The 25,348-nt window shown below is 34.9% G+C and overlaps 1 protein-coding gene across 10 annotated transcripts in view; it reads right to left on the bottom strand.

The window, feature by feature from the left end:
* LOC129739173 (disintegrin and metalloproteinase domain-containing protein unc-71) overlaps positions 1-25,348 on the bottom strand; it is a 1,315,240-nt gene that overhangs the window by 207,030 nt on the left and 1,082,862 nt on the right. For all 10 annotated transcript variants that reach the window (XM_055730592.1, XM_055730589.1, XM_055730594.1 and 7 more), the window contains one exon: positions 9,603-9,766. In XM_055730592.1, coding sequence (XP_055586567.1) covers positions 9,603-9,766 — 164 coding nt within the window. The remainder of the gene's footprint in view (positions 1-9,602; positions 9,767-25,348) is intronic.

Here is a 25,348-nt window from a genome sequence, read left to right as displayed (position 1 = left end):
ACCGAAGAAATTAACTCACACAACGTGATAGCTGATTTATTCAATTTAGGATGGTTCATCTATCATCCAAGAAGGTGCACAATTTTAATGAACATTAATAAATTTTAATACTTTTTTCTATTGCTACTTCATACTACCACATTCGCCTTCTTCTCTACTCTATCTACGAAGACAGCATTACACTTTCTTTTTAATTTAATTTTTCATTCTGAATTACCATTAATTAGAAAATTACTGCCCTTTCCTACTTTTTGGTTCTATTAAGGTCTGTTTCATAGCAATACTTCAATAATTTTCAGTATTCCAACATCATACCATCTAATTTGACCGTTTCATCATATTTTAACAACTGATAAAAGACAATCTTTCCGTCATAATTTGATTTAAATTTTACATTAGCAATGAACATTTTTTTTATCAAATATTTCTGAATAACTTCAATTTCCGCTAAAAAAAAAAAACTTCTACAAAACCTTATTTAGGATTTTACACACATATACGTTTTTTTCTACTGTTCACACTTATATTTCCACTTTTTTTTTTTTAATAGTGGCATTTCATCTTTTAACTTTGGCACTTTCTATTCAAATTCCATAAAAAAATTTAAAATTTTATATAACTTGTACTTTTTGAATTGGTTGAGCACACTACCGTTCAAACTTACATTTAAACTTTCCTTTATCTTTCATACATTCCTTTTTGTTTTTGTTTTTAATAATTGCAAACCATCCTTCAAATTTGACATTTTTCTTCATAACATTCTTCATTTCATAACATCTATTGTAGATTTTACATATCCTATACTTCTTTAATTATTCAAGCACATTACTGTTCAAAGTTAAATTTACATTTAAGATTAGATAAAATAACACAGCAATCCATCTTTTAACATTGACACTTTCCATTCAAATTTCATGTCACTTTTTGTAAATTTTATTTAACTTATACTTCTTTAATTATTCGAGCACATTACTGTTCAAATTTAAAAAATTTCCTTACCGTTCAAACTAATCTTCCCGATTTTTTTTAAATAATGACTTCCAATCCTTTTATTTTGACACTTTTCTTTCAAATACCAACACAATTTTTTATATTTTTCCCAACCTGTGAATTTCTGAATTGGTCGAGCACACTACCGTTAAATTTATATTCACTTTTTTTTCTACCATTTAGACTTAGCTGTCCAGTTTTTTTTTTTTCTATAATTTCATTCTTTGATTTTGATACTTAACAAACAAATTCGTTTTGATCATTGCGTGATTTTTAACGTGAGCAACATTATCATTCCTGCCAATGATAATTTATTTTGCGTGGCCTTCCGCACGACTTACTTGATCATTCCTGTCAATGATTTTAACTACTTTCTTTTCAACTCGTTATTATTGCGTGGCCTTCCGCACGACTTACTTCATCATTCCTGTCAATGATGATTCATTCTCTTTTTTTTTTAATTCATATTTACTGCGTGGCCTTCCGCACGACTTACTTTATCATTCCTGCCAATGATATTAAATACTTTTTAAAACTCATATTAACTGCGTGGCCTTCCGCACGACTTATTTCTTTCCATCTATCAACAATACAAACGTCAAATTTTCTTCACTTTTCGTAGTTATTACGCCTAAAACATACTTTTAAAATGCCCGCCTTTTACTCACTCTTCACATTACACACTCTTCTTTTTTTCACAAACTAAGTCATTTTTACCGGGAGCGAACGTACAGCTCTGCTGCGCCATTGTCGTAGTTACGATTTCAATCGATGCAGTTACACATGACCGAGAATCACCGCAAATTCAGCACAATTCGGAAACGCGTACTTCATCACCAAAGCTCGTTCTAAGACTAACTCTTCGTTACCAATATTTCAAACGGACTCGTATTGCGATATTCGTTCGGTTTTTTAACGAAACTTTCCCAACACGAATACAAACAAAAGTAGGTACAGCACCGAAGAAATAAACTCACACAACGTGATAGCTGATTTATTCAATTTAGGATGGTTCATCTATCATCCAAGAAGGTGCACAATTTTAATGAACATTAATAAATTTTAATACTTTTTTCTATTGCTACTTCATACTACCACAATATTGTTACTTGTTTTCAACATTTCAAGCAATTTAAATTAGTTCATCACAGCTACAGATTCTTAATTTTTTACTGGTGTTTTAAATATCATTAAATCAGCCACATGTCATGGTACAAGGGTAATGCGTTCATCCAAATTTGTCAAGCATATTTTTCAATAGGCGATATTAAAATATTAATGTTTATCGAAAATAATAATTTAAATGTAGTTACAAAATGAAAGCTTTATTTTTTTTGAAAAACTTTAATTTGAGTGCTGAACAGCCTTCTACCGAGTCTTGGCCATGGAACTTGAAAGTTTCCGTAACAACTAAAATTATGAGCCGAGTTGAATACTTTAGATACTTAATTCAAGGCTAAGAAAGTTTTCAAGTGACCGTTCTTCGGAGCTTACGTTTTTTGAGCATTCGATGAAAGTTCAGGTTTTCCTCAATTGTATAGACAGGATAGAGGTCAAAAACACTATCTATTAAGATGGTATCGATTATATTTTTGGCATGGTGTTGAAAAGTCATTTTTCATATGGTAAAATTCTGCAGGAAACTGAATCTAAAAACCTTTGGAGAACATAAAAAAAAATCAAAAGATAGGATCGAAAATAAACCGATTAAATCTATTTAAACAAGACTAAAGAATCGATCCAAAAAAAAATCAGAAATTTAAGATTAAAATATCGATCTTCAAAAGATCGATCCAGGATCGACGAATCCTGCTCCTAGAATCACAGAGCTTGAATTTTAGCCTAACAGTTTCTCTTTTTTCAGCCTCACAGGGAAATTTTTTTGAAAGCCTCACAGAACTTCAATTCTAGCCTCACAGGGCCTCTAAATTAGCCTTGCAGAGCTACTACTTTGCCTCACAAAGCTGATATTCCTCGCGTACACAAACCCACACAAACTTACAGTGGGAGCATGATTGTGTACGTCATTTGTCGTATCCTACAGCCAAGGTTGCCATCATTTTTTTTTTCAAAATTTAGGGACTGATGAAATAAAAATCAGGATACGTCAAAGTAACGGAAATTTCACTCAAAACGATTTTTTTTTGTCGTCGCTGTCCCATGCGGTTCCCTACTATCCATTTTTCATCGCATTCGGAAAAATCAGGCAAAATCAGTCTTATTTTAAAAAAAATCAGAGAAATCCATTGGCTGATCTGGTTGTCAGGCTGAGCCTCGAAAAATCAGGCAAATCTTGCCTGAAAAATCAGGCACATTGGCATCTCTGCCTACAGCTCGCTTTTTCGATTCATGGTCGATTGCTTCGAGCTTGCCGTTACTTACGGCATGGTTGCCACATGTACAGATTTATCCAGAAAATAACAGATTTTCGAACTCGTTCAGTACGATCAGTCCACTGAAGTTGGAGAGAGTAATGAAGAAAATTTAGACACGAGAGTAGCGCACCGAGAAAGCTAGACGGCCCTTGCTGAAAGCGAGATGTTTGCGCTTAAGCCTAGTCCACACAAGGAGACGGTTTGTCTCGAGACGGTCTCAGCCTCTCCTATTTTTTTCGGGAGACACTAAGACCGTCTCAGGTTTCCAACAACAACAACAGACAACAAAGTTCGTCTCATAACACAAATCGCAGTTCATGTTGAAAGTGTTAGATGGTTCCATCTGGGGCAAGCACGTGCTTGTGTTTTTGCCCGCCAGCCTATTTAAGGGCGCATTCTTCAATGCTCCTGAAGTCATTTGTTATCAAACCGCCAGAACTTCAAAATGGGCGGAAGTGTAAAAGTGTAAATAGTAGAAAAGTAGAAACGTCATGAGAACCTGCCACCTCTGATGGGACAACCATGGTCCAATCCCACGAGGGGAGCGGACCATCATTGGGAGTTTTCCTAAGCGCTCACATCGCACCGGCCTTGGCCTCCAGGCAGACATGCGTCCATTGTTTGGAAACCATCAGGATTCATCAAAGCCCAATCCCAGAGGGGGGATGGGCAAGCAGTGGTTCTTTCACGAAGACCCTCCCACCCTCTTCTAACAGTCCTATGAATTTTCAAGACCACAACATGAATTGGTCCTTCGAGCTGGATCTAGAAACCGGTACTTTCTGACGGAATACCCCCGTCAAGAGCTTGTGTAACGTGGATTGGGCAACAAAGTAGCAAGTCGATAGATGGACTGGAATCTTCGAGAACGAACTGGTAGTACCACAAATCCACACCGAGGTCGAGAAACCGATACAATCTAGAGGGAAGAAGATCCGGGCAGAAGTGATCTTCTTCAATCTTCTTCGTCAACAGAGGAAAGCATCAAAGAGTGGTACTTCCACGAGAGCTGTTAAGGAGTGTATCGAAAATTAACTATACCCATATTTGGGCCTTCTACTTACTAACGCGTGGACGCGCACAACTGTGCTCACCTATGTGTAGTATCTTGATCTGTCAAGAGTGAACCAGCGGAGCGCTTTGTTTAGGTTTGAAACATTCGTTTTCCCAAAATGTCGCAAATAAAAAAAGAAGTTAAAATTCGTGTGTTGGACACTTGGATGCGAGAGATGGGCATCTCGATGAATGAAGTGGCGAAACGTTTCGGCATTCATCCGGCGAGCGTAAAATCCATCATTCACAAGTTCGGGGAAAACTATACGTTCGATGATTTGCCAGGAAGAAGCAAAAAACCAGGACCATCTGACCCAAATCTGGACCGTAAGGTAATCAACCTCATCAACCGGAATCGATCGATTTCCATACGGGATTTGGCGAAAAAAGCTGGGAAATCAATCGGAATGGTACAGCGGATCAAGAAGCGGAACAACCTGAAGACATACAAAAAGCAGAAAGTGTCCAAATCAACGGCTGAACTAGAATCACGAAGCAAAACCAGATCCCGGAAACTATATCATCGGATTTTGCAGAAGTCAGATGCGTGCATTCTCATGGACGATGAAACTTATGTAAAAGAGGATCCCAGTACTCTTCCGGGACCACAATTCTACACTGCAGCTATTGGGAAGGATGTGATTGACCACGAGAAGTCGATTGAGGTGAAAAAAAAATTGGCCAGAAAGTGATTATGTGGCAGGCAATCTGCTTCTGCGGATTGAAGTCGGCGAGTTTCTTTACAAAAGGAACAATAAATGCCGATATCTACCAAAAGGAGTATTTGCAGAAAAGGTTGCTGCCACTATATAAGAAACAACGCCTCCACCATTGTTCTGGCCACGGTGTACAATATAATAAGGTGATATCTTCCCGATAATGTCGTCATTACTATCCATCTAGTGACCTACGCGCGCAAAACTTTTTGCCTGGCACGCTATAGGCAGATAGTAATGACGTCACTAGTTTGCATTCAAACGAGTTGTTTACTCGAGTTAGTAGCCTACTTTATAAACTTATACCGTGGTTCTGGCCGGATTTGGCGTCAGCCTACTACGCTAAATCCACTCTTAGACGGTTTGAGGGTAACGATGTAGATTTCGTTGAGAAAGATATTAACCCATCAAACTGCCCCCAGCTTCGCCCCATAGAACGATATTGGGCTATCGTCAAGAGAGTTTTCAAGAAGAATGGTAAGGCCAACAGGACCATGGCGGTTTTCAAGAAAAATTGGAATGCTGCGGCCAAGAAGTGTGATCAATAAGCTGTACAAATTCTAATGAAACGCATCAAGTCGAAAGTCCGAGAATATTACCAATAATTACTTTATTACTTGTATTTCTCTATAAACTGTAAGAATAAGATTTTTAAAACACTTCCGAACTGTTTCTTTGTTTGAATTGTTTGTGATTATAACTTATTTTCGATACACTCCTTAGTAGCAACGTTGTAGCTTGATCGACGGAGAATTTCTGCAATCACCAACAATTCCAACAACAAATCATCCAGCAGCGGCGCATTTCCGGGGACAGTCAAGTTTCAGAAAGGTCGACTATAATCCTTCCAGCAGCCGAAGCAATCCCCTGCGAGCATTCTTTCTGGTGGCGGGTATGTTCAGCCCAACCAGTCCAAGATAGGTAGATCATTAGGTATGTATATCATTGCGCTTAACCTCAATCGAATGAGCCGTGTAAACGCAGGGTCAAAAATAGTTATGAAATTTCGGATGATATGTGTGGGATTTGAAACAAAATTACAATTTATGGAAAATTGAGGGGTCCTATTGCTCAAATAAGTAATCAGTCGCATGCTTTAAAATAACTTGTGTAGCAATTAGTATAATTTATGCTCAAAAGCGTTCAATATTCTGACTACGAGACAGTTTTTCTTTGGCAATTTAGCAATATTTCAGCAAAATATTCGAATTTCGGAAGGCATTTTTTTCAAATGTAGTTGTAAAAATATGCTAAAAAATGACTTGTTACAAATTGTAGTGAATGCTTCTTTATTTTAGAACCAACAAAATTTAGAAAAAAAACCAGCTGTAAGGAATTTAGCAAATGCTATTTTTTTGACTCAATAGAAAATTTACGTAAAGAATATGTTTTCCATTCGCAATGCGTTGTAGATACTTTGGTGAACATTTTTATATTTTTTGCAGCATTTTAAAATCAGTAGTTTTGCAAGAAAACTCATATTTTAAATAATTGTCATACATTTCTGTGAAATTTCTATTACTATTTTCTGGCAGACCTACTCTTACATATGAAAGCAACGGAGTAGTATACCTATTCTATTAACTTAGCTATCCTGCGACCAGTCGACTAAAGTTGAAGAGCGCGTCGAAGAAAAAATACGAGATTACCGCACCAAGAGAGCAAGACGGTTGCTCTCGCAGAAAGCGAGATGTTTGCGCCATCTGTTTGTTTATTTGGCCGCCAGCTTATTCTTCAATGCTCCTGAAGCCATTCGTTATCAAACCGCCAGGCTGTCAAAATGGGCAGAAGTGTAAAAGAGTTAATAGTAGAAAAGTAGAAAGAGAAATAAATAGAAATGTTGGCCGATAAATAGTGCCTTGTTTCTTCTGGTGCTTTGCTCCGATGCCTTGTTCCCAGGTTCAGCTGACACAATCGGCTCTTTTCAGAGCCTCTCCACCTGAAAGAGTTTGGATCTCAGTCAACCAGGCGATCGAGATCCCAGCCTTGGCCGCCAGGCAGCGTCATGAGGAACTGCCTCCACTGATGAGACAACCATGCGTGGGTAAACTGAATTCCACGAGAGAAGCGGACCATCAGTGGTTGTTTTCCCAGGCGCTCACATCGAAACGGCCTTGGACTCCAGGCAGATAGTCTGCGGAACAGCCTCCATTGTTTGGAAATCACCCTACGAGTTATCAAAGCCTAAACCCAGAAGGGGAATGGCAAGTAATGGTAGTTTTGGCAAGCCCCCCTTATCTTTTCCCTTAGGCAGATCGGTTGGATTGAGCTCGACTTGTACGCATGCTAGAGCCTGTATCGTGAGTTCACCGTGGTGTGATTGGCTAACGCGCCGTTGTACTGAATCGGAAATTACAACTTCAAGTCCCGTCGGTGATTCGTTGTATCTTTTTCTACAAATCTATGATATTTACGGCTAATCATGTTCGCTTCATCGATTCTCATGTTTTCTTAACACTTGCCATCGAGTTAGTAAATTTTAATTTCTGTCTTTAGTTTAATTTTGTCTTGACGGCAAGGTTTTTTTAAACACGCTCTTGGCTCATTTTCAACCCCTGTCATGCTTTCTGATCTAATTTCTCCTTCTATAATTTTCATAATTTTCATTTGATATAACTCCTATCACTCCAATACTTGATCGAAATCTCATCAACTATTAAATTAAAATTTACTTTGGTTTTGTAATAAATATTTCGTTTCGAACCACTGTTCTTTGGTACCGAAAAAAAAATCCTTACCGTCGATTCTCTCCTCTATATTGGATCAACAACCTAGTTCCGCCTGTGTCTGGGTCTCAAAGAAAACCACGTTTTCACGTAGGTATAAGTGGCAAGAGATGGCGGTGGGTGCCGCCAGGCCAAGGGACCGATTTCTCTGCCGACGTGCTTCGGATGAAAAATAGTCTGGCACTCGCTGGACCGGCTTGGTCAGTTGCTTTTGGTCGGTTGGTTTGCCTTTTCCCGGTCCCATGGAATCGAGGGAGTAAATTTTCCCCAATCGAACGATAGCCATTTGTGAATCTTTTAATTTGATTCCAACTGTGCTGCTAGGTTGGCCAAATCGAGAGAAAGATCCGCCACATTCGCAGGGCGGCAAAGATGGGAACAGGCGATGTTTTCGAATTGGCAGATCAGTTAAAGGGAACACGGCTTTCTTGACCGGGATCCTGCTTCTGAAGGTTATCATGGAGAGAAAACCGGTGGCCACAAACATCAGAATAAAGAAAACCTACTGCTACTGATAAATTTTCAAAAGAGAATGAAATTGCGGAAGACCTTAAAAATTGTATCAATCTTTAGCTGTTTTTCCTAGAATCGAGGATAAATCACTGATAAGCTGATATAACTCTGCCCCACATTTCCATCAACCAAAGGTTCGTGTCTTAACTGTTTAGTAAGTGAATAATACACTGGTTGTGATGGGGCGCTAGCATTCAAAACTTACTCCACGTGTTCTAATGACACGTAGAAAAATATATAGAAATTTTATTATCTACCAAGCATTTTTAGCCTGCTTCAATTTTTCTGGGTGTGAAAGTATAAGTTGCTATGGTGTTCAATTTTTGTTATGTTTTCCTCCCAGTGAAAAAAGGTCCCGATTGTTGAAATGTACTAGATTCATTGAGCTTTGAAATTTGAGGAACAAAATTTAAAAACGTGCCTACATATGAAAATCAATTCTTAATATTAAAAAAATACTATTCCAATTAATAGGATATTAAAATTTAAAAAAATAATTTTACTATTTAAATGAATTAAAGTTAAACAGTTTTTAAGAATTAATTTTAGCAAATGAATAAAACTTATAGATTTGAAGACTTTCAAAGAGAAAATGTTCTTTATCTTATTGAGGAAAAAATCGCAGTTCTTCAAAAAAGGACCTTCTGGTGAACGATTTATTTAGTCTAGACATTTTATTAGAGAATATTCTTTTTAGGTCATCTGAAATTTCTTCAAATTTTCCCTTGGGATAAAATTTTCAAAAGATCATTCACTCTTCTGCAATAAGAATGGAATTGATCCGATACATTGAAACTAAAATTTATACTAACTGAGTTACATAAATCTTCATAAAAAATATTTTCGAATCGTCAAATTAAAATTGAATGATTTACGAAAAAATCGAAATTCAGCTATTGGTATCATTACATGATCGGGAATCGAAGCTTAGGGAATGATGAGCTAGTTGGCGCCAGGAGCTCTGGGCGATGAATATTTTTCTCCTACACAGGGGGAATTATATCAGCTTATCAGTGGATAAATTGCGTAAAAACTGTTAACCCAACATATCACAAACAATTGCTGGAGTGTTGAAACCCTTTTGGCCCGAAATCCTAGCTGAATACTCAAAGCTCCCAATGCGTTAAATGCATTTTCCATCAAACGAAATAATAAAACTGAAACACTGAAACAAACCAAAAAAAACTGAAACTCGAAACCGATCCTACTCTACAACAATGTCCACTTACCTCGTTCGGTTTATTCAATAAACAGAGACCGTGCCCGATCCGTAGGGCATCGATATAATCCAGCCGGCTGCACTCGCTGAATTTATACGGCTGGACGTTCTCCAGGCCGACAATTGACTGGGACATTATACATCCGTGCCAGTCACGACAAATGCATTCGTCACCTGGAATCGATGAATGGTTTTTGTTGGTGTTTTTTCCCCGTTTGTTCCGTCCATTCGATGTAAGAGCGCCGGGATGCGAATGAAATAGAGATGAGAAAAACGAGAAAAGCATTTTAGTAGATTTAGATTCTCCCGGGGACGGGCTCTAATCCTTTTCCGGATTTCCCGAGAAGACCCATATGTGTGAGCCGGAATGATTGACCGGTTGATGTTGGGTTGTCGGGTTTGATGAAATGATGAATTGGGCGAATGAATGGCTGGATTGATAACGTTTTCCGAATTGATTGGGAGAGCCGAGTTGGGAATGGGATCGAAAATAGACAATTGATATTTTTTTTTCAGTAATTCTGCTTTTTTCGCCATCGATTCCGTAGAAAACTGGCCGTAAAACTTCATGTTTAAGATAGAACTTTCGTCAGAGTTTACAAAAAAAAAAAAAAAAATAGAAATCGTTGAATCTATGTGGAATTATTTAAATTAAGAATTATATATAGATCAAGATATGAATTTTACTTTCCATTAAAAGATATTTTCAGTTTTCTCGCTTCTTTCTGATATATCGCAAATTCTAGGTCATTGATCGAGAAAGAATACATACCTCTTTTCTTTATTTTCAGCTGCACAACAACAAGGGAACAATTGGCAAAAGAATTAACTTCCGTTTTATTGTTGCTTCGGTAAGGAAAATGTCAGACCTTTGGTTGAATGAGAATCTGTGTGCTTGAGGGTGTGTCCAGATGATATTTTTTTTATTTAAAAGCTTCTGGAGACTAAATAAAATCTGCTTTGGTTTCCATTGAAAAATGTCATTTTTCTGATTTTGCTTCATAGTCGACTTTTTTTTGAATACTTTCTGCTCAGAGATGCAAAACATTTTTAACTATATGAATTTATCTAAACTCTCTGGTTACGGTGAAGACTTCAAAGTGATCAAAATTTTTCAAAAAAATTATAACGTCACAAAATATGTTCTTTTTTCATTGAAATAATTTAGCAACAATCTATGTAATATTTACCACCTATTACAAATTGGATGGTACGATGGTCGAATTTCTGACAACCCAGCAAACATTAAACCGTATCAGAAATGATAACTTAAGTCAATGATGTTGCGAATCGCTATTTCAACTCCATAGTGGAAGATCGTATAAAATGTCGTCTGAAGTCAATTTCAAAACATTTTGCTCCCGAGCGGGCTTTAAGTGAGTAAATCATCGTCATGATCTCTCAGCAATCAGCGGTGCATCCAGATGGCTAAAAATCAGATGAGAATTGAGTAATATTGACCGATGAGAGAACTTGAAAATATTGTCGCTGGCAACGTTGTGAAGCGGGGAACTGAAATGAAGGGTGAAAATTTTCAATGATCACACAAATTGTGCAGCCAATGATTAAATTTGTGGTAATTTGTGGCAATTTGTTATAGAAAATTAGAAGGTTTGAGTTCAAATGAGAGAAACCAGTGCTCAGAGAGAGTGAAAATGTGCTAATTTTTGCAAATTGTTGCAATTTGTGAAGCGGTTGTGGAATTTTTTTCATTACCACTCAAAATGCAAAGAATTCTCTCTTGATTTGAAGGCTGTGGGAGCAAAATCTTACGCTCTCTTACTTTTTTCCGATAAGTACGAATCAGGTATCAGATAACACCGAATTGGTGCAGTTTTCGTCGTTAAGAAAGAATTTATGTACATATGTCTATTGCTGCACTCAGGTAGGTAAATGCTGTTTTTACAACGATCTTTCTATAATTTATATAGAACGTATGTATATCAAAACAGCATATGAATCAGGGAACACAAATGTTTGCTGGGAATAGCTTTATGAGTATGCAATTTGACACGATTACTCTATTGAACGTATGACAAACATCTTTTTGCTAAGTGTTAGTGTATCTCGTTTTAAAGCTTTTTTTTGAAGATTTATTAGCTTTTTTGTGCCTCGATTGAATTGGAGGTGAAGCTTAAAACATTGGAAGAGCTAAAATTTGATAATTAAGGGGTTTAACCTCCCCCCTTCCTTCTCCATGGAAATTTTTCTAAGTAAAATTTTTAGTTTAGGAAATCGATTTACCGTCGTAGCAGTAAATTACTTGATCTTGAACAGTATTTTGAAATAAGTTTTACAAAATTGACTGACCTCCAGCGGAACTTTGTCTTATAGCACTCTAGACCTATGACATTTCTTTTAACGACATTAAAAACTGAAACTTTTTTTAATCTGTAAATTTCGAATAATCCATTAACATTCTGTATTGAAACTCAAATCTGAAGCCATATGGCAGGTGTTGACTACTCACGATAGTCAATAGGATGAGCAAAAAAAAAAAAAATCAAAACCCTTAATATCCATTGCTTTATTAATAAACACTTTGATTGTAAAAAATTTCGTTCTTCATTACAGTGATTACGCTGATAAGAAATATTCTTCATTAAAACCTATTTCCGACTCAACTTTATTCTGTGTTTCTTGTTCTAATAAATACTCAACTCCACATTTAAAAGGGTTTCGATAAACTTCAATTCATTTCAAATAGTTTAAGTGAAAAGCGCTCATCGCCAATCGCCTATCAAAAAGTTAAAAAATATACATAAAAAATACAAATTTTTAATTCATTTGTAAATATTTTATTGATAAGAAAGGTGATACTGCAAAATGGAATGAATAGGGACAGTTTTCGTCTTAGCTTTGAAGTGTTTCTGTCCAACTCATCTTCGTCAGTCCACGATTTCATTTAAAAAAGATAGAAGGAAAAACATTAAAATCAATATTCTTTATTTGGCTATTTTTCCCCGATGAAAAAAGAATTAGCGAAGACACCTGAGCGTTGAAAAAAAACGATACTTACGATACGATACTTTAACCCAGGGGAATGAAGAAATTACAAATTTTTGTCTCACAGATCAGTGTAGCATTCTTCGGTTAACAGAACTGAAAATAAGCAAATCTTTCTTATTTGGTAGTTCACGAAAAACTCAGCGAAAAAATGAGTTCGCTTACCATAAGTTTGCGGTTTTGTGCCACTGTAATCAGCTTTTGTTTTTCATGTAGATTTTCATCAGTTGACAACAGTGTTCGGCATCGCTTACTGAAAAATTAGCGCTGCTAATTAAATCGCTAACTCATACAAAGTTAGCGATCGCTAATTGAATACGCTAAATGTACCAAAAAAGTTATCGCTTTAAGCTTAAAGCGCTAATCGCTAATCGCTAAATGTTTACCAACATTAAGGCCGGAACAAATGTGAAATTTGTTTTTAGTCACGCACTTCCCCCTTTCGATTTTTCCAACTCCCCAGGGGGGAATTAATGAAGTTTCAAGTATTTTATTTAAAATTAGATAAATTGATCGTATTTTCATAAAATTATATGAGCAAAACCAAAACTGTCAAAGATTTAAGGAGTGTTAACGAGTCTCTGTATTTTATAAATTAAAAAAAAACAATTAAAGAAAGAGCAAAAGAACAGAATGTGGAAAATGCGAGTAATATATCTTCTTTTTTTAATTAAAATTTTGGTTAAAAATTTACTCGATTTGTCGGTTTTGTGCAAAGTAGATAGTATGCAATTTTGTTGCAAATATTTTTTTTATGTTTTTGCATTATTTCATATAATCCTCATTTAAAATCTTTAACCTGTTTTCCCCTTTTTCAAATTTGCAGGAGCATTGTCAAACGTGAACATGTATACAATCTCAATTTGAACTTGAAACGAAGGCTACAATAGTGATTTTATCTTATTTTTATATGAACTGATCTGTAAAATCTCTAAAAAAAAACTGTAATGTGAAAAGTAAATAGCTCAACCACTTAAAAACAAACGCTGATGAAGAGATGTTGAAAATAGTTTTATATTGTTTAAAACCTTTTATTGTTATCTTCTTCTGAAAAAGTTGCTAAAAAAAGTGCTCAAAGAAAGAAAAATGACACTCAACACAACTTTTCTCTAACTCTAGTGCACATTCCTCCAATGAATCCAATTAAGCAATCAGAATGATGCATAATATCACTTTGACTTGATTTATGAAAAAAAGTTTTTTCTATCACTAAAAATTCGAGAGATTGATACAAATATATGGGAGTTAGCGATCTTCAATTAGCGGAACCAAAAAATAGCGGAACTTTTCAATTCAATTTAGATTTTATTCAAATTTGATTCATTTTTGAAGTTTAACGGAAGACGGAAAACTATGAAAATAATAATAGTTAATTTAAACTTTCTTAATGTCATATCGCCAAAACTAGAAGTGATACACAAAATCTGACAAAAAATTTGAGTCCAAGACGCCAAAATATTACAAATCAGTCATTAAAACTTAGGCCTTGAAAATTCTGTTCCAGTGAGCTATCAATTGAATTTAAAAAAAAATATTTTTTTGAAATTGTAAGATGTTTTTGTTGAAAAAAAAAATCTTATCAAAATAATAAAATCTTGTCTTTTCCACCTTCATTTTATATTAATTTTCAAATATATTTTCCAAATTTTATAGCGTTAGTAAAAATTATATTTGTTTTCTTCAAATAAGTGTGTCTTTGTTTTTCATTTCAGAATTTTTGGTGTTTTTCTTGAAAGCATATGTATTTAGATTTTTTTTTTATAAAAATACATTGATTGCTCCTTTTTTCCTTCCCAGCACCAAATATTTCAATTGAGGATGCAAACATATTTAGAACTTGAAATTTCAAAAGATGATTGGAAGCAGCAACTTAAAAGCTTTACATTAATTCGCAATGTTAACTGTATTAGTATTTGCTTTGTGCTTTCAATATTGACAACAGAACTTGATTTTCCTTTTTTTTTTAAGAGTTTTTTACTGTCCACAGAAGAGATATAATTTTCTAAATCAATACTTTATCATTAAATGCTTTCAATGATGAATTGAACATATTGAATTGAAAATATATTAAGTTCTGATTTCAAAAATGACTTTCTTAGCCTTTTCCTTTAAAATTACAAGTAAAAAAATAAATCTCTGACTTTGATCCCTGTCATTTTATCAAGTTAAACTACATCGTTAAACCTGTGTTTTGAATAAATTTTGCCAGGTTAAAAATGGATAGGTATTTACCTTCTTTTTTTCCAAAACAAGAATTCACATTTCAAATTGTGACGATTTTTTTTTTCGAATTCGAAATATTAATGTCGAATATTTTATTCAATCCATAAATTAAAAATTGGGAAAAGAAATGTGAATGGATATGATTTATAATATAAAATCATTATAATTTTCCGAATAATTTTAATCAGGGTTGAATTTGAAATTTATTTTCAAACTAGTATTTATGTTTTTTTTTATAATCTGGTGTATTTTTTATGTATTCTATTTCTGTGCACTGATTGTTAAACTCGAAAATTTCAATTCTGGTTTTGATTTGTATTGGAAATTTTCATTCTTATTCGTTTCCTGGTGTTTCGGAAATATTGATATGAAATATTAAAACTTGACTGCTTGAGATTTATGTTGAAGCCAATCTATAACTCAGAAGAAGGAAAAAGCAATGATTCGAAACTTTGATTCTGGTTAATTTTTAATGGAATCAGGAAAATTTCCCATTTTTTTCGAGTTTGTGTGTTGCTCATTAGTTGAAAAAGGAGCTTAGGAATCAATTTATCTTAAATAAATTTTATCTTAAAATTGGCAAATTTCGAGCATGTAAATTCAAAATTTTCAACCCAAACTCCGAGCAAAATCCAGGGATATTTGTGTAAATCCCAGATATTATTCAATAACTGAAAAAAAATATTTGAAACAGTTTTTTTTATCGAAACCCAAAGCAGATTACAAATCACTTTCGCTTATGCTACAATACAAAGCATACAATTTCGTATCACAATTTTGTATGCTACAATACAAAGCATACAAAATTGTGATACGAAAGGAACAAGTTCAAAACATCAATTTAAATCCAAATGGATAAACAAACCAGAGCATGCACAACAAAATCGACAACATAAATACAGTAAAACGCATAATTTCCTTTGAAAAAGGCCCGGATCTACGGCCGAAACGTCGGATATAATGCAAACTATTTTGTATTATTAATTACAAACATCATTGACTGAAATGCCATTCCAAATCAACACGAAAACAAATCAATCGTTAAATTATTTTGAAGATTATTTATGTTGTGAATTTAGCTCGGTTCTTTTAAATTATATATTTAGTCATTAGTTCGATATGACCTCATTATCTTCCTGAGGCTTTCCAAACTCCTCAAAAAGAAAATAAGAGTCCGCTTTAAACTCTCAACGTTTCCATAATGGTAAAAATCACTTTTAATACCAATGAGTGGTATGAAGCTAGCAAAAGACAAATGTAAAACATTTCAGAGTATGTGTATCTTCATTGTTTTATGTTTTATTTTAGGCTATTTTTCGGTCTTGGATTTCAAGCAAACAACTGTCTTTTTGAAATTCCCGACGTTTCGACCATTTTTGGTGGTCTTCATCAAGGGTATTAACAACCGTTAGACAATACCCTTGAGGAAGACCACCAAAAATGGTCGAAACGTCCGGCATTTCAACGAGAAAGTTGTTTGCTTGTAATCCAAGATCAAAAATAGCCAAAAATAAAACATTAAATACAAAAAACGGTCGATAACATAGATCTAAACAAAGTATTTTTAATGGGTAAAATTAATACTGCACAATTAAAAAACTTGTTTTTAATGTATTTTTAAATAACATTATGTTTTTTGTTCTTAAGCACTAAAGTACTAAAAGGTGAGCTTAATTCGCTTACATTGATGGTTAAAATCTTTGAATTAGATCAAACTTAGTTGGTTTGGTCATAAAATACGCTTTTTTGAGAGTGTTGTTTTTCTTGAAAAAAAAAAACCTATTCTATGCTCCAATCAAACAAGCCCAATCTTCTAAACTACTTTGCAAATTCAAATATTTTATGAAAATAAATCAAACTTTCAACAAAAGAGATACAAATCCTCAAAATTTGGAATCAAATTTTCTTGATGCATACTTGAACTAGATAAATGATTTTTGAATGAAGTTTGGCTTTGAAAAAAAAACTGCAATATTAACACATCGTGGATCAAATACGAGATAACTCGTTTTTGGGTTGCCGCTAGTAAAATACATACACCGTCTTAGCCGATTTAGGCTTTACAGACTGAATAAATGACGTGGACTACTTAAGATTAACATTTAACACCCAGTACCGAGATGGGAATCGAACCCATGCCATCAGTGGACCTAGCGATTAGATGCTTTATTAAATACTAGCTGACCCGGTGTGCTTTGCTACACCTTTCAAAAATAAATGATATTTCCAGGAATTACTCAAATTTTTATTGTTTTGTTAGTATTATTTCAAACCAAATTATTACATAGCAACCATTCAAAAGCAACCGTTATACAATGAGAGCTGCAGCTGGAGTTTCGAATTGCAACATAAATATGACTTAAATCCTTTCTTTCCCTCTCTTCACTGTAAAGCGTGGGGGTCTATAACAATCATAGAAACATATTTCATAACCAAATACCTTTCCATGCCATATTTGTTTCCATTTGTTGGCTTCGTTAGCATTAATTGAGAACTTATGCTAACAAAATTGTATTGGGCTCACCTCCCACCTCCTATGTAGCTACTCACTGTAAGGAGGATGGTATGTAAGCTAATCATAGAATCATTTCAAAACGATTTTCCATGTTAAGTTTAGTCCATTTCTCGTATTTTGTAAAAAAAAAAGTTTAATATAAGCTTTCCTCTTCCCTTCCTGTATTCCCAATTCTATTCTTCTACTGCCAGAAAGTTTCTCGTATTCATGGTATGGTATGGTACCCATGCCAAATTTGGTTTTATTTGCGTAGTGAATTCTTGAGTTATGCATGAACTTGAAAGGAAGTACCACCCCCCTTCTGTTCTACCCATTGAATGAAGGGGTGAGAACTCAATATTCATAAAAGTATTTTTCGTACTCAAATACTTTTTGATGCCAAATTTGGTTTCTTTTGCTCGATTTATTCTCGAGTTATGCAAAAAATTTGTATGGAAGCCCTCTGTTCCCCCTTTAAATCTTTCCGCTGAAAAAAGTGGGGCTTCAATTTATAATAGAAACATTTCTCGTATCAAAATAGCCTCACATGTTAAATATGGTTCCATTTGCTCGATCAGCTCTCCAGTTATACTGAAAATTGTAAGGAAGACCTTTCCTCCCCTTTTCATCCACCTCTTTGAAGAAATGAGGGATACCAAATATTGATAGAAGCATTTCTCGTTCTAAAATATCGTTCCATGCCAAATTTGGTTCCATTTGCTGTTGAAGTTCTCAAGTTATGCAGTAAAAATTGTATGAAAATCCCCTCCCTCTTTCATTTCTCCCCGCTGGAAGAAGGTAGGGGTCTCAAACAATCATTAGAACATAACCCGCCTTTGCCAAATTTGGTTCCATTTGCTTAATTAGTTTTTGAGTTATGTAAAAAACTATGAGAGAGGCCCCCTCCCCCCATTAAATCTTCCTACTGGAAAGAGGGAGGGGTCTCAAATAATCATAGAAATATTTTTCGTATCCAAATACCTTCCCATGCCAAATTTGGTTCTATTTGCTTAATTAGTCTTTGAGTTATGTGAAAAAATTTTGCAAGAGGCCCCCTCCCCCTTTCTACTGGAAAGAGGGAGAGGTCTCAAATAATCATTGAAATATTTTCGTATCCAAATACCTTCCCACGACAAATTTGGTTCCAATATCTTGATTAGTTTTCGAGTTATATGAAAAATTGTAAGGTAGCCCCCCTCCCCCCTCCTATCACCCTACTGAGAGGAGGGAAGGGTACCTAATATTCATGGAAATATTCCCCGTTCCCAAATACCACCCCATGCCAAATTTGATACCCTTTTCTTGATTGGTTTTCAAGTTATGCAAAAAATAGTCTTTTATTTGGGAGGCCCCTCCCTCCCTTAATGAGAGAGGGAGTGGTCTCAGCCATAATAGGAACCTTCTCCTGCCTCCAATACCCCCATCGGGCAAGTTTCCCGCGAATCGGTTCAGTAGTTTCCGAGTCTATAGGGAACAGACAGACAGACAGACAGACAGACAGAAATCCATTTTTATATATATTGATAAATTAATTATGAATCTAATAATAAAACCTCATTTTACAAAATTTAACATAACACTTCCCGTTTCTTGAATATCTATATTATATAGCTGAAATTTTGTTTATTGATTTCTAGAACATAAAATGCCAAATTTTGGTGTCCAGGCTAAAGGGCATATAATGTCAGACAATACACTGGAAAAGTATAGAGTTTTGTGCAGATTTTTTAGGTGAAGATGTTCCTTAAACAGCAAATATTTTTCATAAAGTAACAATTTCATAATGAAAATCCTGTGGATGATTTTTTAAATTAAATTTGGGGTTTTCAGATAACACGAAGAACTCAAATTCTACCATTTACTTGTGATTTGCAATTGAGTTGTGATTACAAATTTTTTTTTTTTTGAAAATTGAGATTTGGAAATTATATTGACAAGCAACCTTTACATATTAAGAACCGCGAAGAAATCTATGACGAGAAACACCGAAACTCGGCATTCTATATCTCAGAAACCCCTGGAATAAATTCTTCAAATTTAGCATTTTTAAGCTACGGCAAATGTTGTGTAAAGTTTAACACTCAAATTCAGTCCATTCGAGTTATATTTCGAAAAAAAAAAAATTCGAAGTGTAGCACACTGTTGGCAAGTGAAAAAACGAGATATGTCGTATTTGATCCGAAATGTGTTAAGCTCATGATCTCTTGAATTCCTCAACAATTTATGTTGATTGCTAAATGCAATGTAAATAATTCTGAGTCTGATTTCTGAACCTGAATTCAAAAATTGCGCTTTGATTATGTATCCGAATTTCTAAACGATTTCTGAAATGTACAATAAATATGATTTCCGAATCTTATTCAAGATCAGAAATTTATGAGCCAAGATTGAGAGCCCTCATTCCTGAATTTATTATTTAAATTCTGTAGTTCAGGTTTATTCTAAATTCACTATTTAAATTATTTATTTTTAATCTGTGTTATATGAATTTACAAAGATCAGAATCTGACTTTTCAATTTTGGATTGTCATTTCGAAGCTTTAAATTTTTGAATTGTGTGTAAAAATTAAGTTTGAGAACTTCGAATTTAAATACAGAAAAAAATCCTCTTTTTTCATATTCGGAAAGCTATTATCAAAATATTGAAATAAAATCCAAGAATGGTAATCTGCTATCAATACTATGGATACTATAATCATTAGAAAACCCGATGGACATCTTACAACTGAATGGTACAGCAAACCCATTGCTTCTGGCAGAATATTGAATTATTTGTCTCTGCATAGTCTCAGAATGAAGATCAATGTTGCCTACAATTTTGTACAACGAGTGAAAAGTCTAAGCAAAAACCTAAATAACCAACAAATCAAACAGATAGTCCTAGAACAACTTAAACAAAACAACTACCCATCCACGTTGATAAATCGAATTTTCAATCGAGTCGTCACCAAACATGAAAGCAACATCGCCAACATAGAAAGCTCTTCACAACAGGAACAAACAATCAGTGGATACATTGCTCTGCCCTACATACCCTACCTCAGCGAGCGCCTGACGAAAATATTTCGAGAAGATTACCCCACTTGGAGAATTGCATCAAAATCTAATAACACCGTAGGAAACTTTTTTACAAAAGTTAAAGACCCGTTGAACATAATGCTACAACATAACATCATCTACAAAATTCCATGCCAATCTTGTCCGGGGCAATACGTAGGCAAAACTAAACAACTTTTGAAGAAACGTAGGGGAGGAGCGGGCTATATGCGCCTATTAAGCAGAACACTGATTTAATCAAATATCACATCAAATATGTGTACAAAAACTATAGACACGTATGCAGGCATCTGTTTTCTATACATTGGAGTAATTTTTATGTTAAAGCTTTCTTCTGTTTCCAAGAAAACGATTTTATGATAAGTGTTGTCTAAAATGCCGAACCTCAAACTGTGCGGGCTAAATGCGCCTATTTATGTTTTAAACAAAATTTCTGTTTTTGGTCAATATTTCCGTAAAATTTCATTGAAACTGTTAGAAAGTAATAATTTCCGTACAACAAAGCTGAAGTTTTATACAAATCTTTATATATTATAATTTTATGGAATAAAACAAAAGTTAGGGTTGCCATACTATGGAGGCAGTTCATCCATGATAAAAACTTTATCAAAACTGTTTTTAGATATTCAATTCACTCTTAAGATGTAATTCAGAGCTTAGATTTGAAGGTTCAATGATAAAAACCATTTATTTGTACTATTTAACCTGTTATTTTAGGATGGAGGCATTTTACAAACATGATGGGGGCATACAAAAACACTCTATTATTCCACTATATAATCATCATCAAACCTCCACAAAAGCTGAAATATGTTTTATTTCTAAAGTTCATTTAAGTAAGAAACAAAAACCATCCTAGTTTTTGTTTAAAGCTTCTTTGCTTATAATTTTTAAAAGTCGAAATTTTACATCAAAATGTATCAAAACCTTGTATGATTTTTTAAATTTTATGGAGTTTGTAAATTCATAAAATTCTTTCTTGCCTTATGTTCTAAGCGTATCACCCTCAAAATGCATTGGTTACATAAGCTGTCCAGTCAGCCATTTCATCAAACAGCCGTAGGGTCATTTAACCCGATAGGCCCATTTAGGAAACCTTTCCCCTATATCAGCTCACAAATCTAATCAAACGAAATTGGATAGCATGCTTTCAAAAGGTTTTGATTACACCAGCCAGGAAATTAAAGCTCTAGCCGATAGCACGACAGCAATGATCAAGCACTGCGTATCATACCAGCATCGTTTTGATCTTGCTAACACAACCGTTCTCGACCGCTCCTACCAGCATAAACGCCTAAACTCTCTCGAAAGCTACCACATCAAGGCAACCGCTCACACAGTAAACTACAGAACAGATGTCGAAGAAGTTTCTCCCGTATACACCGACATCATCCATGAAGTAAGTTCCCACAACAAGAAAGCTCCGACCAAAACAAACCAACGAAACCAGCCATCCAGTCAGTCATCATCATATCATCATGAACAATCACCTATAAGTTTAAGTAACCAAACTGATATACTCCAACAATTGTAACACATATTCAACACACACAGTATAATATTATCATCCAAAACACAAACCAATATCTTTACTCCATTTCCAACCATATATTTCACCAATACCAAAACATGCCAAACGTAAACAATTCCAAAAACAAAAACAACAAAACAGTTAAGAGTAGGCCTATAAAAAATAGTAGACAGCTATTACAAGTGAAACACTAATTAAAATGTGTAAAACCCCATTTCGCAAAAAATCGTAAGTCACAATATTTATCTCTACGCTCCTAAAAATCATAACACATAGTTTACCGACAGCAGAACCACCGTAGCAAAAGCTCCCATCTAGTCCCACACCCATAGCCAGATCTACAGTACAATACCTAGTAAGTGCAACACCCATTTATAAAAGTAGTTTATTAGATATTAATTAATTTTCACAAAAATAAAATAAAATTGTAGATTCTCCTTAGAAGAAGGCCAAGATCAAAGGCCGAAACGTCGGATAATATGTAAACGTACTGTTTGCGATCAATATTATTTTTGACTGAAAATGCCAAATACGAAAATAGGAATACAATTTTGGTTATGGATTCAAAACTTCTGAAATTGGTTCAATTTAATTCAAAACTTAATATTCAGACCTGAATTTTGATGACAAGTGAGAAAATTTTGAAATAATTTAGCGGAATTTAGGACTTGGGATGGATTTTTGAGGCTTTGGCATTAATTTTTAGTCTAGATTGTTACTCTTGATTAACATTGCTCTATTATCCTAACTTGGTACTGATTTTAAAATTTTTAGTGTAGAATACATTGATTGCTGGTTTGGATCCTCATGGGGGGGGGGGGAGGTTTAACCCTCACCCCCCCTTCCCCCCCGCTCCTACGGCCATGGTCTAGATACATTTTTTCCAAATAGTTGAAAAAAAAAATTCTGAGAATACGCTAATTTCGGGTAAAGTTGGTTTTCCACCCATGGCCCAAAATCAATAATCTAATATTTATTCATTGAAAAAGTTAAAAAAAACATTATGTTTACAACAAATTTTGCAATATTTTTATATAACTTTTTCAAACATAACAGCACAATTTTATTGTTTTTCTGTGAACATTATGTCGTTTATGAGCCTTCTATTTCAATGATTTGGGACGTTATACATCGAATGATTCCAACCGCTGCTTGGAAAACGTTTGTTTAAATGTTTTATTTTTTCTATAATAAAATAGATAGAAACACATGAACATTTTAAAAAGTATTCGGATTTTATAATATAATGTTTTTAACTCTCCCATTGATTTTGACGTTTTCTTCAATTCTTCGTTTATTAATAAAACGTCACAGCATGTTAAATTTCCATGATATATTGCTTATACGTTGTATATCTGAAGGCGACTCTGATTTTTCGAGCAAACCTTTTTTTTAACAGTAGATCAAATGCTATTACGCCATGATCACCAAATTTGCTTTTAATTTGGTTGACTGAAGGTGGTTTACATTAAAAATGTAATAAAACTGCGGAGTGCAAAGTAAGGCCAAGTTTGGTTTAATTGAGACCATCATTTTGAAAGCATAACAATGTCAAATTTTTCTATCACAGATAATTCGGCGATGCTTTAAATTGGCATCATTGTGCTCTTCAAGCTTCTAAAAAACGAGTTGTATTAGGGACATAGTTTTTTTTCAAAATGAGGCATCACTTTTATTTTTTATTTTATTTATCAGATTCTAGACTTTAACCTTTGATCCTAACTAGATACAACACATCTATGATAAAAACATCTTCGGACTATTTTTTATTTGTTCTCTGGACATAGTCAGTTTGATTACATCAGCATGTGCGTTGTAAAGCGCCATCATTCTATAGATTGGTTCATTACGAGCGTAATTCTGTATTCGATTTGGAAGCTGAAACGGTCTCACGTTGCGCAAACTGCTACGTCCTTCATTTGGAGAAATTTGTGGTACTAAACTTGGGGAAAAGTAATTTCCACTGGTCAAGTTCTTTAAAAACAGCGCATCTGTTGATTTCCTCCGAGTTTCGAGTGACTCCAGTCCTGCCAACATACACATGGATCGGTATTCCGACATTTCTTCTTGCCACCCAAAGTTCCTTAAGGCGTATTCAGAAATGTTTTTTATGAACGTTATAATACGGTTGCCACACTATACTGGCGTATTCAATAGTGGTTCGGATAAGCGAAACATAAATAGAAACAATCGTGTAAGGATTGTCTAGCTCGTTACAAATCCTGCTTACCATTCCGTACATAGAGTTTGGTTTGGCTAAGACTTGTTCAACATGTTTTGAGAAACTGAGTTCTTCATCCAACTCGACTCCCAGATCTTCCACGGAGGATTTTCTAGCTAGTTCTCGAACCAATATTCGTGCACAATATTACTAACTTTCTAGGAAAAGGTTACCACATTACACTTTGAGGCATTGATTTTCAATCCGAAACTGCTGCAACACTGTGAAAATCTATGAAGCGCATTTTGTAGGATCAAACAATCCTTCGGGTGTCGCACAGGTCATGCAGCACTCCGGGAAACTAGTTATTAACAGTGACGAAAAGAAGGGGTCCCAAGTGACACCCTTGCGGTACGCCGCTTTTGACCGAGAATACCCTGGATCTCGCATTCCCTAGGTTCACAAATTGGACATTTTCTTTCAGGTAGAACGAATCCACTGAAGACAAATTCCTGTGATCCCATTTTTACACAGCACTGACAGGAGAGCATTTATGTTAATCACGTCAAAAGCCTTTGACATGTCGGTATAAATCGCGTCGACTTGAAAACTCTGCATCCATTGTGAAGTTCGAGAGACGAATTCTGCTAAGTTCGTAACCGTTGATCGCTTTTTCAAAAAGCCATGCTGAAAGTCCGACATTTTCCCTTCTAACCAGGGATACATTTGATCATAAATTATGCACTCGAACAGTTTGAGTATGGCAGACAGAATTGCTATCCCACGATAATTTTTAATCATTTTTACGGATTGGCACAATATGGGATATTTTCCAAAACTTCGGAAACTGACCTCTACGAATTAAAGTTGAGAAGAGCATTATTAACAGCTCCACCAAGGCGTAAACGCATTTTTTAAGAAACGCAAACGAAGTATGGAAATTTATGCTCTAAATTTGGCTGTGTTCCACTTTATGTCAAGAAAAATGAGAGCACATTTGGCTCTCAAGGCGTGATAGCAATTTTTCCGAGGAAACATCAAGTTTCTGTATGTATTCGGTAAAAAAAAATTCGAAATTTTTTTCGAAGACCCACCCGAACCAAAAGCAGCAACCTTGCAAAGAGAGCTTTTGGCTTTTGCACATTGTATAGTTGTTGGCCAACCCGGTAAATAGAACTAGGGATAGTCCGGGCACAGTAGCGGAATCGTGGGTCATTAAATATAAATCCACCGGCCCTAGAGGTACTGCTGGAATCGAAACCATGCAACACACAATTTACACCC

The sequence above is a fragment of the Uranotaenia lowii genome, chromosome 1, assembly GCF_029784155.1.
Source record: "Uranotaenia lowii strain MFRU-FL chromosome 1, ASM2978415v1, whole genome shotgun sequence".
NCBI lineage: Eukaryota > Metazoa > Arthropoda > Insecta > Diptera > Culicidae > Uranotaenia > Uranotaenia lowii.
Note: the sequence above shows the minus strand (reverse complement) of the source record. Positions and strands in the feature narration are given on the sequence as shown.